General features: G+C 36.4%; 1 protein-coding gene across 7 annotated transcripts in view; it reads left to right on the forward strand.

Moving 5' to 3' along the window:
• The window catches only part of EIF4G3 (eukaryotic translation initiation factor 4 gamma 3), a 348277-nt gene that overhangs the window by 163915 nt on the left and 167913 nt on the right, over positions 1–16449 (forward strand). For 5 of the 7 annotated variants that reach the window (XM_023732128.1, XM_023732130.1, XM_023732129.1 and 2 more), the window contains exon 1: positions 397–16288. In XM_023732128.1, coding sequence (XP_023587896.1) covers positions 15953–16288 — 336 coding nt within the window. In that variant the 5' untranslated portion in view covers positions 397–15952. Of the gene's footprint in view, positions 1–396; positions 16289–16449 lie in introns of those variants that run through there. The other 2 variants (XM_023732132.1, XM_023732133.1) reach the window with 1 other exon arrangement.

Below are 16449 nucleotides of genomic sequence, written 5' to 3' on the forward strand. Positions count from 1 at the left end.
AGCTCTTATTGCAAAGAATTCTATGGCCCTCTTTTTTCCCTTGTTTTTTTTTTTTTTTCTTATTTGAAAAAAAGGAAAATTTACATGGTTAGAACTGGCGCAGAACCTGACTGAAGAGCTGCATCTCTAAACCAGTTTTTTTGACAGCCCAGCAGAACAGTGCCAATACATTGCACAGACAACTGGAAGCGGAGGAAGGTTTTGGAACAGACTCCTGTTTACAGGTCCTTGGCTGGAAGAGGCTGGATAAAATACTGCATTGTAAGCAATATAACAAACTGTACTTCTTGCAGGCAGTGGTGCCTCTGGCACTCATTATTTTTGACCACATCCATTTATTGGCTGATGAACAGAAATGCATTGATTGCTTCCTCTCTGAAAGTTTAACCTAGCATGGCAGTTTCTGCTAGGCATGGTGGGGAAAAGAATAACAAATTGGGTGGTCTTCTCTATTGGGAATTAGACAGGAGTAATTGGGGTTTAGATTTTTCTTTATTTTAAACTTCAAATGAGATATCCCTTTCAGGTAATTTGATTTAAAAAGATAAATTTCAAGGCTTCTTTTTCCTCCTTTCCATTTTATAATTGTATATCAAGGGGGAGATTGTCTGCAGTTGTCAGCCATTTTTCTGTGGTCATAAAGTCTTCAGGTGCTAGTCTCTATGCAATTTTTGCCATCTGCTCTGCTAGTGACCATTACCACTCCCATTACTAAAAACCACACACATAACATTCCATTACATATCCCAAAACAAGTGCAAGACTAGCAGACCCCAGACTACTCTTGCTTGTTGTTTTGGGTCCAATTTTCTTTATTTCATTTGTGATGATGCTGGGAGGTTGAAGTTGGGGTATGAAATTTGGCAGGATTGCGTTTTATTTTTACATCTCAAGTTGCCATAGTCTAGTCCCATCCATTCCACAGCTGTCCCAACCGGTGAGGAGAGGTAAGCTGTTGCACTAAGGAGATAAGGAGAGGACCCCTCCTGTGGCTTTGTAGAGCAGCTAAAGCTTACTCCATTCTATTTCTGCATTAATGGGCCATTGGCAATTGCACAGTTTAGGCTTTTCTGTTCTCCCTGGACAGCTGCCTTTGCAATCCAACTGGCTTCAAATGGCCCCCCTCCATCCCTCAGGTCATCTTTGTGCCTGTATTTCTATTTAGTGCTTAGTATCTTACTTAAATTTATATTGTGGGAAATCCCGTTTAAAAAAATACTAAACTTCAGTGAAATTTACCAATCTGTTCCATTTTCTTGTTATACTGGAACTCTTAAACAGTAGTTTATTTTTAAATAGCCTGTCCAAAATAGTGAAGTGATAGAATGTTTAATTGGGAGAGGGGGACAGTTTGGCTTTTGCAGTAACCTGTAAGCATTGGTGATTTTTACATTTTGCAGTGCTAAGTGCCAAAGTTACATCAATGTTACATTGGCTATGCCCGGTTACCAACTGTGCATAGAACGATATGTGAGTGAATGGGTAGGTGGCATTAACATTGGATCCAAGTTCACAGAAGGCTGCTTTCCTTTATATCTACAATCCTCACCATCTTAAGACCCCTAAAAGGAAAAAAAAAGAAACAAAAGTTTCTATTTTTAATACAAGCCAGCAGCGACTACAGTTTGTTCTGTTGCTTACAGCTACCCATAGGATTAAGACTGTTGTCATTCCAAATGAAAAACTCAATAGCCAATGGTGACTAGTGCAAAATAGACTAGGGTACTTTCCCAGGACACTTTCCCACTAACTTGTATGTTGGTTTATATTTTTGAAATAGATACATAATTTTATAAGGTATTCCTCTTGTTCATAGAAAGTTTCTCTTTTTACTGGAACATTCCAAATATATAAAGTTTCAACTTTTAGAGCCTTAGAAATGGGATCTTTCTGTGGAACAGTGATAAGACAGGTACTGCTATACTCGGGTTAATTTTTTTAACATGGCCCTTCTCTCCCATTTTCTTCAAAAGTATTATTAAGAAACATCTCGCTTCCACCACCACCCCCATTCATACCACGTGGGTGGTGTTGCCTATTCTTGAAACTTAATGTTCATAGTAGAGCTGTGATCTGTTTTCTTCTCATAATTGAAAAACTGCATATATGGACCTTAGTTTCTTTCAAGAGAAAGTTGTCTTCAAGAAATATAGCTGCCATTATCATCATTGAAAAACTGTATTACAGTGGTTAGCCAAATATAGTGGCTGACTTAACACACTCTAAGCATATAGGTCCTTGGGGTTTCCTTAAGTTATGTTGAATAACTTCCATGTTAAGGCATTTTTCATTACTTGACAATAGGTGACATTTTAGCTTCTCGGGTGAATTCTTGGTAGCACTGTCTTCAGCCATCTTTCATATTGTGGCCTGTGTTCCACTACAGTTTGTGGAAAAATTTTTGTATGAAATAATGGCAGTTAGGGAAATAATTCCAAATCTCTTGCAAATTACCATTGTACGAAACTTAAATTCTAAGTAGTAGGGATTATTTTTAGTTAATATTCAATCTAATCCAGCTGTAGTGATGAGCTGACAGAAGGAAGGTATCATAGAAAATAAAACAACCAGCTCCTTAAATGTATTAAAACCCTGTATAGTTTGTATTGAAAACTGCTTTCTATATATTTTGTTTTCACTATTAAAGAGGGTGGTTTAAGTATTACTAAAGTATTAGTAGCCAGGACATGTCTCTCCATGCCTCAGTACTTTTCTGTCCTTTTTAGTAAAAATGCATTGGTAGCTGAATTTTCCTCTGATGATGAATTATTTGATCTTAGAGGTTTAGTCTTAAAAATTTCATGGACGAAAAAGCTTCTTCTTCTTCTTCTTGTTTTTTTTCTTTTTAATTCTAAGTTAAGAGTAAAAGTTGGAATATAAATTATCTACTTTCAAGTACTTTATGATTTAGCTGAGGAGTTATGTTTGCTTTTATTCTCAGTATCAGGTAGCAGTAGATACACATGTACAGTGTTTTTGCTGTTGTCTACAAATAGTAATTGAGAAAGTACTCAGTTGACTTCTTTACTCTTTTTTCTTCTTGAGCTTATAATAGTAGCACTTTGATTAATCATGTTAGAGAACAGTGTTCTTTGCTAGCTGTTTTCCTTGATACGCCTGCTATTAAGCTTTACTAGTTAATTACATTTACATTTAAATACATGTTATTATAAAATGTTATTCTTTAACTTCCAGATATAAAGGAAGGTATTAAAACTTCGATTTCATGTATGAGATACCCATTTAAGAAAATTCGATATCAGTCCTGTTATATTCTTTATTTCCTGTTGGACATTATAATTACCACCTGGCTGTTTCTTGCAATATGAAAGCATTTCTCATTCCCTTCAACTATATTGGTTACATGCAAGCATTCTTGACTTCCAAATGCTTGTTTTAATATAATCACTAGTGTTTCATACTTTCTTTTGCCCTATTTTAGGGTTTTAAAAAAGCATTCCTATCAGAGAGCACCCTAAGGTGCCTGACAGTATAGCTGCTTCTCTCCAGCTGATAAATGACAAACTGTTCCTGGTAGTTGGTGGTGTTAACCTGTTTACTCTTAGTACCTGTCTGTCACTGTCCTGCAGCAAAGCTTTGACTGTTTGTGTTTTTTGTTTTTATTTTTTTTCTTGTGGGTTTTTTCTTTTGGCATATTGTGTGACATTTTGGTTTTTGTTGTGGTGTTTCTGACTCTTTGTGCCTTTCCTTTTGTGTTTGTTTTCCCTCCTTTTCTCAGTTTGCAGCGGGGCCTCGACCTGCCCATCATCAGGTACTGTACTCTTGCCCCTTCACTATCACCCTTAACTAATAGGTGAGAGCTTTAGTAGCTGCTAACTCTTAGAATGCTGCCATCAAATTACTCTCTTCAAGAGTAGCTTCTATCTGATATGATTCAGTTCTTTTTGTTTACTAATTTCATTGCGTTTTGTTATTAACAAATCCATTTGCTTCTGTTCATGGTACAGTTTAAAACTAATGATTACAGTTTTTTCCCTTAAAAAAAAAGATGGCTTTGAATTTAGAGAAGCTTTGAAAAATTTTAGATATATTAAGTTCTCACAATTTGTAGATATCTGTATTAAGCTTAAATTTAACTGACTTGAACAGGCAACATTCTAAGGGTTTTTTGTTAACATTCTGATATAACTTGTATTGATGTGTATAAAATAGCATTAATATTTCTAAAACCACTTACTTCTCAGTTACTAACTAGACCTAATAACAAATTGATTAGCAGTAATGTATATTCATTTGCTGCATAGAATTATCTTTATTCTTAGGATATATAGAAAATAGATAACTTTGTTATTTAATTTGAATATTTTTAACCTATTGGTTTTTTTTTAATGAGGTGATTGTATAAATTAAAATTTCAAAAATATATATGTTAACGTTAAGTTATTTAGAAATCTACCAAAGGAGTTTGTGTCAGAGAAACAAAAAGACTTGCAGATTTTTTTTCCTCTCAGATAGCTTTTTGTGGAGTATTCTGAAACATTTCTCCTGTTGTTGTAGGGAACAGTTGGGCTTTAGATTGTAACAGACCTATGTTCATATTACCAGTTCTACTATGTCACCAATGGGGTCACTTAAGTAAATCTTTTTCTGAGCCTCAGTTTTTTCATATTTAAAATGGGGATAAATATAGTTTACATTAGGGATAATATAGGTAAAGCATCTGTCACAAAGCAAGTCAGTAAGTAGCATTGGTTTTTAATATTGTTGTGCAACATAGTACAGTTTGATAAAATGAGAGAAATGGTACTAGTGTTTACCTATGATGTCATACTTTGGAAGTCTTATTACTGAGTAAACGTATATTGTTTAATTGAAGGCTGTTATTGTCTTAGAGTTATTTAATACACAGCTCTGTTTCTGAAAATGTAGGCCTGGAATTTGGAGGATATAAAGGCCAAGCAAATTCTGAGGTGTTAAGGGCACTTTAAGGAGCACTGGTGGCACAATGGTTAAGTGCTTGGCTGGTAACCAAAAGATTGGCAGTTTGAACCTACCCAGCAGCTCCGGGGGAGAAAGACCTGGTGATCTGCTCCCATAAAGATCACAGCCTAGAAAACCCTATGAGGCGGTTCTACTCTATCACTTGGAGTTGCTGTGAGTTGAAGTCGACTTGATAGCACCTAACAACAACAACAATAACAACAAAGGCACTTTGTAGGAGAACTCAGAGAAGAAGTAGATGGCTATTTTTTTAGCATAAGGAGCCCTGGTGGTGCAATGGTTAAGCACTTGGCTGCTAACCAAAAGATTGGCGGTGTGAACCTATCAGTGTCTCTGCGGGAAAAAAGACCTGATGATTTGCTCCTGTAAAGATTAAAGCCTAGGAAACTCTGTGGGGCAGTCCTGCTCTGACCTACAGGGTTGCAGTGAGTTGGAATTGACTCGACAGCACATGATGGCAACTTTTCAGAAGCAGCTCACTAGGCTTCTCGTCCAGAGCTCCTCTGGGTGGGTTCAAATTGCCAACCTTTAGGTTAGTAGTCGAGTGCTTAGCCATTTGCCTCATCGAGAGACTCTCTTTTAGGTAATGTGGTTGAGTATAAATTGAAAAAAAATTCTTTTTTTTTTTTAGTCAAGGACCATAGAGGCAAGGCTTGAATTTTAGGCAGGGATCAAACCAGATACTCCTGACAGGTACACCTGGCAATCTCTGCTCAAGAAGCAGAGTGAAAAGAAACTATTTGTGGATTAAGTGGAGACAAGAAATTGAGCAAAAATTATGAGCTCCTTTATATAGCATTCTTTAATTTGTTTGTTAATGTTTGTTAAACCTTGGCTTCTTTTGAAAATAATTTCAGACAGCTTAAGGCCGATTTTACCTTTAACAGTATCTTTGGTTGCCATTATTTTGGAGTGTTGTCTGTGACATAGATTACTGGGTGACTTTTGAAACCAGAACCATATTGGTAAATAGCCCAGGGACCTCTTATTAAGAGTTGTTAGCTGCCCTTGAGCTGGCTCCCGGCTCATGGCAACCCGTTTCACAGCAGAATGAAATGCTTCCCAGTCCTGCACCATAACCATGACTGGTTGCTGATCAGCCCATTACAATCCATAGGATTTTCATGGTTGATTTTTGGAAATTGATAGCCAGGCCTTTCTTCCTACCCTGGAATCTCCACTGAAACCTGTTTAGCATCATAGCAACATGCGTGCCTCCACTGACAGATGAGTGGTGGCTGCAATGAGATACACTGGCCAGAAATCATAGCCAGTCTCTTGAAGACTGTTAATCTTGAAATTTTTAAACATCTTGATAAATATAGCAGAAACTTAAAGGCTGGGTGTTTTCTACTACTTGTGTTCAATAGCAGTGGCCCTACAATAGAGATGTTGTATTTAAGCATTAATAGTCATCTTTGTGAAATTCTGTTTTCTAAACTTTCCTCTGAGCCTTAAAGGCATGTGTTACATTTTGTCTTTCCTTAATTCCAACAATCAAGGAAAACTTTCAGAAATCTTTGTGAGAAAAGATTTGTTTCAGTCTTGTCCCCTTTCTATGTGTAATATGACTCAACAAAGTATTGGCAGATTGGTGTTTTTTTAGCTGTAGGATGATGCTTGCCAAATTACATCATGTTTCGACCATTAAAAAAAATAGAAAAGTGTGTATGTGTGTATAATTTATTAATTAGCTAGAAAAATATTTTCTGACAATAGTACTTGAAGATAGATTTTTGATATGTGGCAGAAATCCAGAACATTGCTTTTGAATCCAAAAACTTGAGGTAGTGGTCTGCTTTTTACTATGGTACTCATTTTAAAATACCAGTTAAATTCTTTTTATTATACCACAGAGAATTAAGTGATTAAGGAAGTATATACCCTTGGCTCAGGCAGTAGCAGTAGTTACCTTGGAGAAATAGAAGAGGGAAGAGGCATGGGATTGAAGTGGCACTGCTGAGCAGGAGGTTACTGAACTGGTGTGGTAGGCATAGAGTAAATTATTGGGAAGAGTTTGCTGTTCTGTATCCATAGGAGATGTAGGGGCCGCTTTAATCTGTTTTACAGTGGAATGGATGGATAACTGATTATGAAAAAAACCTGTAAATTGCAGTTCATTTAGCAACCTTTGGGCTCCAAATGCCACTGGAATTCCCCCAGGGACAATTAAAAAATAGAAAAGAAAACACACAAAAAAGCCTCCACATATTTCCAAATACCCTCTATGGAGGTAATACCATTTTTCACTTAATCATTGAGACTGAAGTATATATTTAAGAGAATCTTCTCCTCAGATCTAAAACTAGTTAGAGATCTAAAGCTCTGAGAGGTTCACAGAGAAGGAAATGCTCATAATACAAAATGAGACATAGAGAATTGAGTAATGAAAGCAATACAGTACATGAAAAACAAGTGTTGAATGTGTTAAAAAAGAGAAACTAAGAAACAGGAATTGACAGATTCCTCAGAGTGTATGGGAACGTTCGCAAAGGTCACTGGCCAATGTGAAATGCATTCAGGAACAGATAAAAAATGATGTGGAAATAAACTCCTTGCCATCGAGTTGATTCCGACTCATAGCGACCCTATAGGACAGAGTAGAACTGCCCCATAGGGTTTCCATGGAGCCTGGTAGATTCGAACTGCCAACCTTTTGGTTAGCAGCTAAACTCTTAACCACTGCTCCACCAGGGCTCCAGTGTGGAGATAGGTAATCATAAAATGGAAAACGCTCTCTGGGATAAGACAACTGTGGTAACCATGAAGCTGTTTAAAGTTTATCCTGTGCAAAGAATTTAACTTTAGGCAATTTCAAATGAATGAGGGTCAAAGAAACCACCTAGTAACCCTGACGTCAGCTGATCTCAGAAAGGAAGACATGATTTCAGTCAATCGTGTTGAGATTATTAGCCAACAGGTTGAGTTTTTACTGTTTCCTCCTCTTCTCCTTAAAAGCCGCATTGTAACGGGCCTGAATTGAGTCTTGTTTTTTTAAAAACAAACTAATGTCCCTGCATACAGAATAACTGCTCAAATAAGCCCTGTATACTGTATTTGTGCTTTATTTTTTTAACAAGTAGTATGCAGAGAATATGCTTTTAAGAGAAAAAAAAATCTATGCCTTGGGATATTTTTGATTTGTTGTATTTAAGACTTAAAGTTGAATTCAAAGTATAAATAATTTTTTTCACCTGTGACTGTTTGCTTTGGCCAGATAAAATTAAATCAAGACTTAGAGCTAGCCTTGAAACTAGTGAATAGGTGTCTCACTTCTTTATTTTATTATTCATCAGTGGCTACTTTTCTGATCACTTACACCCTTTCATGCTTTGGTCTTATTTTTTTTAAAAGAATTTGAATGTTAGATAATGTTTCCTGTGATTATTGTTTCTAAGATCCAATATCAAATGAGTAACTTTTTGTGGATGCTTAGTAACCATTGGTTCTGTAAACACTGTAGGGAATAAAAATAATAACTATTATTTAGGTAAGCTATTTGGAGGTAATTTTTTGTGAAAAGAAAACATCCTCGTCCAGTTTAGTAATCTAGAACCTATATATTTTTATATATAAAATAAAGTGATATGAAGTGAAACAAATAATGGGATTTTAGATAGTAAACATTTTCTTTGCTCTTAGTAGAACCAAGAAATTGCTATAGAAGGTTTTTCCTGGAGGTGCTTTTGTTTAGAAGATCTTTTTTTATGTGTGACCAGCTAGGACTTTTTTTGAGTTTTTGCGAGTCAGAGACTTCATGCTCCAGTTAGTATTATGTCAGCCTCATCTTCTTTCTAGTACCATTAGTTTTTGCTTTTGCAGGTATTCTTTAGATCAATAAGGATGTTCTTTTTGCATTTTACTATCTGAAGAGAACTTTTAGAATAACAGTTTTCTTAAGATAAAGCAAGAAATCCTAAGTAATTTTGTATGCCCTTGGTATACCCTTGGCTTTAGAAATATGTCAACTATTTTTACACTGATGTTTGAAAATCCCAAGGTAATTAGAAACTGAAACAGCAGAAAGTTCATTCAGAGTTAAGTCACTTGGAATAATTTAGATTCTGTTTTGTGTTGTTAATTTCGTGTCTTTGGTCATTGGAATTTGTTTGGTTGTGGTTTAAGGTTACTTATGTTCCTGTCCTTATTTTACTTTTGTTTCACAATAGAGATCAAGTGTTGGTTATATAGTATGGCTGAGTACTCTTTTCATTATGAGACAGATCAGGGGATTGGTATTTTAAAATGTTCTTAGAATAAAAACATTTTGCAGTTTGTTGAAATGTGACTTCAGTTTACTGAGTGTTCAAAAGAGCTGGATAATAGCCATATTTAAAACAATTGAATTTAGCATAAACAAATGTTAAGCCTCATAAAACTTAGCAGTATTTGCTGGCAAACATGCATGTTTTCTGCTGTAGTTTGGGTCTTTCTGCAAAAAGATTTTAAAAAGTAAGAGAAAAGAAAGGAAGAAGTAACAACTGGTTTATGTTGATATTTTCCTTATGACCCCTAAAGGTTCCTCTACTCAAAATTATGTTGTTACATTCAGTGTCCTAGTTCCTGGTTCAGACTTATTTGTATTGCTATCGGCAGTTTCTCAGAAAGTGAAAGAAAGGAAGGCTTGGGGTTTGCCTCTGGGGCCAGACCTGGCACATTAGAGTTTGATGGATGAGAGTAGGAAACCAGATAAAGCATATATATGTATAGTCTTATGACCAGACTTCTTGGATCTTTCAGAAGTTCATAATGGCAATTTTGTCTGGTGTTGTAGGGTGGCAGCATAGATAGTAAAGAAAGTACAGGTTGGGAGTTGGCATAACTGGTGTTCAATCTCAGCTTCACTAGAAACTAGCCTTGAGCCTCAGCTTTAAAATACACTCATAAATAATATAATATCGGGGCTTTACAATAACAGCACCTATTTCTAGCGGTGTTGTGAGGATCAAAGTACTGCCTATCATAGTGTCTGGCACCTAATAGGTCCTTGGTAAGTGTTAATTTCCTTTTGAAGGGAGACAGCGTGCCTTACCCTTTTCCCAGTCTATTTTTAGCTGTGACTGAAGTGTTCTAAAAGGATGCTCATTTCTCAGGCTGTACATTATGATCTGACAAAACACCTTCTTGATCCTGACAGAATCCTTAGGGCTTTCTTTCCTCCGTCTGACATAATCCTCTAGGGGAGTGCTGTCTAATAGAACTTTCTGTAATGATGGAAATGTTTTGTATCTGTGCTTCCATTATGGTAGCCACTAGCCCCATATGACTATGGAGCACTTGACATGTGGCTGGTGTGACTGAGGAACTAAAGTTTTAGTTTTATTTTAAGTAGCCACATATAGCAAGTGGCTACTGTATTGGACAGCTCAGTTCCAGGGCTTAAATCTCCTGATTTTTAGTTAAGTCTAAATTACGTGATATTGTTTAAATGCAGGAAAATAAAGAATTAGAATAGAATAAACTTTCATTATAAATTGTTATGAGTTAGCAGAACATGTGATTGATACCTGAGTTATATCCCCTTATATGGACTTTTTGCTACTTGTGCCTTTGTAACTCGTCCGTCCCTTTGTAACTTGTCAGAGAATCGTAACACTCATATTTCTCAAGAGCACTTTAAAATTTTTAAAGATATTCACACACAAAAAGAATCTTAAGCAATTCCAGATCTTACTGTTCATCCCTCCAGTAGGCTGAACTGTATATTGTAAAAAGCTAAGGATTTCACAAGCATATTTTTGATTTGAGTTTTATTGCTTCAAAAGTAAACATCGGTAGCTTTTTTCCACATGGGAGAGCTAATGTGATTGAATAAGATTTTTCTAGTTGGCTGAAAATGAAGAGGTGATTTTCATTTCTGTTTATTATGTAATTTGTTAGAGATACCTTTGTCTTTCGATGATTTCAGAGAACAAATTCTTGAAAAATGATACACTGTAATTGCCAGTATCTTTAAAGAGCATTTATTACCTATGTTATTGCCAGGAAAGTTTGGGTAATGGTATGAAATATTGCATGTTTAGAAGGATTTTCCAAGAGGAAGCATTTTTCTTCCAGCTTTTGGAGTGTTTCTGTGTAAGTTAGCAATCATGAGTACCCTAAGTTTAGCCTCTGTTTGAAATGTATCGTAGCCCTTTGGAGGCCTACAGGTACTACTGAGATGAGGGCTGTCACCTTCCTCTGCCATTCTTCTGGCATACTAGTAAAACTAGAAAAACAAAAGACTTAAAACAGAATAAAATCAAGTTTAGGAGATGATTCTTTTATCAGTGACTTGGGTAAATGATATGCCTGTCAGGTTTGCTGATGGTCTTGTATTTTTCACATTGCATGGTAGAATCAGAATCCAAAAAGATCTGGAGGATCTGAAATGATGGATTGAATATTACCAGATAAAATTTCAAAGGGACAAACTACAAGATTCCCCACCTGGGCTTCAAAATACAACTATAAGTGTACATTATAGGGATTGCAACTAGTGTCACATAACAATATGTGTATAAATTTTTATATGAGAAATTAACTTGAGCTGTAAACTTTCACCTAAAGCACAATTTAAAAAAAGAGTACATACAGAATTGAAGCGCATGGCTCATTGGCAGCTTATGTATAAAGATAATTTAAGGGTTTTAAATTATTGTGAGCTCAGTACCAATCAGTAGTGAAATGTGGTTGACAAAAGAGCTCCTGTGATTCTTGGTTTCATTAATGGAAATATGGTTGGCAAGAATAAGAGATATATATCAGCAACAAATATTTATTGAGTGAGTACCAAGTTCATTCTGGGCAAACCCCACCTTCATATTTGTGTTTGGTTCTGTACTTAGTGAGACTTTGAGCAACAAGAGCAGATTGATTGAGAGAAAAGAGAAAACTGTTTAGGGTATTCAAAATCTTTGTTAGAGGGACATGGAGTGAACGGCAATGATTGACTTGGAACACAAACCGAACCGTGGTGTGAAAGTTAGCAGTGATGGCAGTCTTTAGATAATGGAGGTCTGTCATTTATGAAGAAGAAGAATTTGACTTCCATGTGATTTCAGGGATAGACATTGGTCCGTTAAGTAGGTAATATAGAGAGAAAAATTTGGAGCCAGTAGAAAGGACTTTGCAGTGCCAGAACTCTGCTTAACAATGAAACCGAGCTGTCTTGAGTTGCTGAAGTTTCATAACCCCAAGGGCATGTCATAGAATAGATTCAGATTTTAGATAGATGGTTAGACTAAATGTCCTGTACAGTCCTTTCATCCTAGAGAAAGTTTGATTCTTTTAGTGATTCATCATCACTCAGCTGAGAGGAAATGGGATTCATAAGGATTGCAAGCAGTTTGGGAAAATCCGTTAATGCATTCTCTTTAATAACCTATGGTTTGCTACCATGCCCACATATCTGAGAATCTGAATTTCCTGCACCACTATTAAATCTAATTCTGCATTTCCAATTGAAAGGTTAGGAAGGAAAATAAAAAGAGAGAGAGAATCCATCTCTTTATTTCTTTGCATTTCCAGCTATTACAGCCTTTCCAGTCCTGTGGATATTAGACTCTATGTTGTATGTGTGAATGTGTGAGGGTGTACTTTGTGGAGCAGAAAAAAGTTCCAGATAGCCTGTCCTTGTAAAAATTTTAGTTCAATAAGGTTGAACAAAAGTAGGTCTGTGAAATGTTGGGCCAAGGATAGTAAAACATGAACAAATTTCAATTCCTTTAAGGGAGATGGAGAATTACAGTTGTGTAGGTAGAAGAAATTTATTTCCTGGATGCTAAACATGAATTTTGTGAATTAGCTGATAGAGCATTTTTCTTACCAGGGTTCAGATATGGGTTGTGGGATGTGGCATCCGTTAGTGCAGTTGTATGTAAAGGTCTCACTAAAACCTTTCAGCCTTTGTAAAGAGAAGATTTCTTCTGACTGATGACCCTTTCTTGAAAATACAAAGTGTTCATTTCATGAGAGGTAGTATGTGTAGCAGTTAAGAGTGCAGATTTAGAACCCTACTATGTTTAAATTACAGATGAGAGACCTTGAGTGAGTTAATCTCCCTGTCCCTTAATTTCCTCATTTATCAAAAGAGAGTCTTAATAGTAATACCTGCCTCAGAGGTTTGTTGTGAAGAGAAATCAATACATAAGTAAAGTGTTTAGAATGGTGCTGGTGGCTGGTAAGTGCTATATAAATCTTCACTATTGTTACCGAATGTGCCTATGTAAATCACATTTCTACCTAGCTTCAAAGTTGAAGTGTGTTAGTTTTAACAAAATGATTGTATGTCAGTATAACCACAGCTTGTGGTTATAGTTGATTTAGTTGTATGTTAGGATTATCATTAGAAACAAAATGTTTGCTTCTGTTTCAAAACCATTGAAGAAAACAGTTTATACTCTTCAGAAGCCTCCATGAGTAAGAGATAACCTTAGTTATTCTGGACAGGCTGGTTAAAAATTCCAGCAGAACAATTGGAAAATAGTGATAAGAAGAGTATTCACATATTTAAAAAAAAAAACAAACTATTGCCGTCAAGTTGATTCTGACTTAAATTGTGGGAGAATTTTGCCCCTATTGAATCTTACATATTTTTCTTACTCTGCATAAATTAAAAAAATTAAATTTCCTTTATCTATAATACTATGTCTCTTCAGGCAATATTTAAGTGTGCTGACATAGTTTGATGTTACTATAACCACACTAGATCATTACCTGTGTCCATTTGATATTCTCCTTGTCTTGACTGCCCTCTAGAGTTGATGAGAAAAGATCCTGTATTAGTAATCTTTACTCACTGTGTTTGACATCGTAGTGCTCAATAAGTTGAGCAGATGAAGGACTCTCTTCTCCTTGAGGCCTGTAACATTTTCGTGGCTCCAGATGCATTAACCAAATGATGAAAATGCTAAACGAAACCCAAGCCCATTGCTGTTGAGTCAATTCCAACTCATAGTGACCTTGCAGGACAGAGTAAAACTGCCCCATAGGGTTTCCAAACATTCGAACTGTCGACCTCTTGGTTAGCAGCCAAAGCCTTAACCACTGCGTCACCAGGGCTCCATGAAAATGCTAAGTTATCCCTAAAAGGTGTTTATCACTTGCATACATTGATATATATAATAAATTCTATTTGCTGTGTAATTAAGAGAAGTACAGTGCAGAAATGGAAAGTTTACTACTTCAATGTTCCTGTTTGCAGCCAACTGAAACTCTTGGATCTGTCCCCAAAATTTTGTCAGTGGAGATAAGAAGACTGTTGTTGTAGTTGCATCCTAGCGCAGATTCCTGTGTTACCAACTTTGCCTTCTCTGCTTTTCTTGTCATTTCCATCAGATGTTCTCTATGTGCCCCCACTTTGGGTTCCCCCATTCACTCCCTTCTCCTGCTATATCTTTCCGTCTATTGCTTTTCTGTGACTTAACCTTTTTAGGGCTTTCTTTGCCCCGGGGTATGAAGGCTGAATGGGGCTGAGCCTTGGGTACTGGTTTCCAATTCTCCCGCTTCAGCACAAGATGAAAAATAACTTCTTACACCACCTGTGGATAACTTGATGCTTAAGCGTAGGGCAGGATAAGTAAGACCTGAGTGGGCCTTACTTTCAGGTCAAAACTCAACCTTGCCTTTATTTGGACACTCATGTCTGGAATTGTGGAACAACTCAGGAGAGATTGGAGCTAGACCATATTTTAGACAGTTACTATAATTCTCCACTTTGAAGATACAAGTGACCTCTTGTATGCATGGTTAGTTGAAAAGAGCAAGTTATTTTATGAAGAATCTGATATATACTGAAAACTTGTAGTTATTTCTCAGCCCTTTTGCAAACTTCAAAATAACAAAGGCACTTATTGTTAACTCTTCATTCAAGATGGAGAGTGAATCGTAGAGAAGCTAAACAACTAATGTCAAATTGCATAATGCATAATGAGTGTCCATGAGCGCCAAGAATAGGAATAGTACTTGTGCCACCAAGCAGACATTTCCTTTCAAGCCGTTATAATTTGTGCCTACTATTAGAAGATTTTTACCACTGGATTTATTTATTTTTAATGCGATTTGGTCCTTTGATTCTATATATCCTTAAATTCTCAAGTGGAGGATTGTCATTCTGGTTTTCTAGTCTTTTTTTCTAGCTTCTTTCCCATTATTACTAAATAGATATTGAGTTGCATGCTATGTCCTACTCCTTCCTACTGATCTGTAAGCTGTTCCATTGGCTTTCTTTCTGTTTCCTGCTGCTTTCTTGCTTCATAATTGAAGGGAGGATTCAGACCCATTCAGGTAACAAACTATTGGTTATGCATGGCCTCGTTGTTACTCTATCCCCTTTAGTATTATTACAGTGAGATTTATTGTTTTCTGCTGAATGGATACATTCACATTGGAAAGTCACTATTGGTGGATTGTTTCAAAGCTTTTAAGCCTGCAGTGTGAACCATGGATAATCACAGGTACTGGCTGCCTGCTGCTTAGGCACTTTGAGATTTGAGCTCTGCTCATTCCAGACCATTCCTAGGCCTGGCTAGATTCTCCACTTTTATTGCAAACTGTTCTGGAAAGCAAAATTGGGTTCTGTTCAATATGGAGTTCCCATCTTTTTGAAAAGAAGACTTAGTTCAGCATGTGGAAACTCTAGAAATGGTTTTAGTTTAGCTTGACCCTGATGGACTGGAATGAAAATGTTTATGTCTGGTGAGGTTTCTTTTCCTTCTGAGTATTTTATACATGACTTGAGTGGTAGGTTTTTGGGGGGACTACTTTTAATAAATTGATAATGAACCATCTACTCTTTTTGAAAAGACAGTGCTTTTATACAACAGAACAACTTTGAGAAAGACACCAGCTACCCCTTTTGTTATATTTTATCATCTATGTTTAAATTAATAATTAATTATGGTACAGAATTTTTATTTTTAAATAGCTGAGACTTCATTATGAAGCAGTTGAGATTACCCTACTGTTCACAAATGTGTGACAACACTAACCAAATTTGACATTGTGTAGAATGGTTTTCATGAACCCAGTCTTTTCATTTATATTGTTTCTAATTCAGGTTTATCAGATTTCTATTAGTGGAAAAAAGGGGAAAGCTCATGAATGCAAAAATTTATGTATTTCCCTTTGCAAAAAACGAAATAAATATTTTTTGTCCCCTTCCCAGTTTTTCCAGAGGCCTCAAATACAGCCTCCTAGAGCTACCATCCCGAACAGCAGTCCTTCCATTCGTCCTGGTGCACAGACACCCACTGCAGTGTATCAGGCCAATCAGCACATCATGATGGTTAACCATCTGCCCATGCCGTACCCAGTGCCCCAGGGTCCTCAGTACTGTATACCGCAGGTAAAGTATCTCTCAGGTTCATGTGGCCCAGCAACAGAGTGGGAATCAACTCACATTCTCATCAGAAGGAGCAGGGAGGGTGGACGATGGCAGTGGTTTCTGGTAATATATAAACTTCTTAGTTGGTTATAAGTGTAACCATTTTATCCTTTTCCATAGTA

The sequence above is a fragment of the Trichechus manatus genome, unplaced genomic scaffold (assembly GCF_000243295.1).
Source record: "Trichechus manatus latirostris isolate Lorelei unplaced genomic scaffold, TriManLat1.0 scaffold00048, whole genome shotgun sequence".
Lineage (NCBI taxonomy): Eukaryota > Metazoa > Chordata > Mammalia > Sirenia > Trichechidae > Trichechus > Trichechus manatus.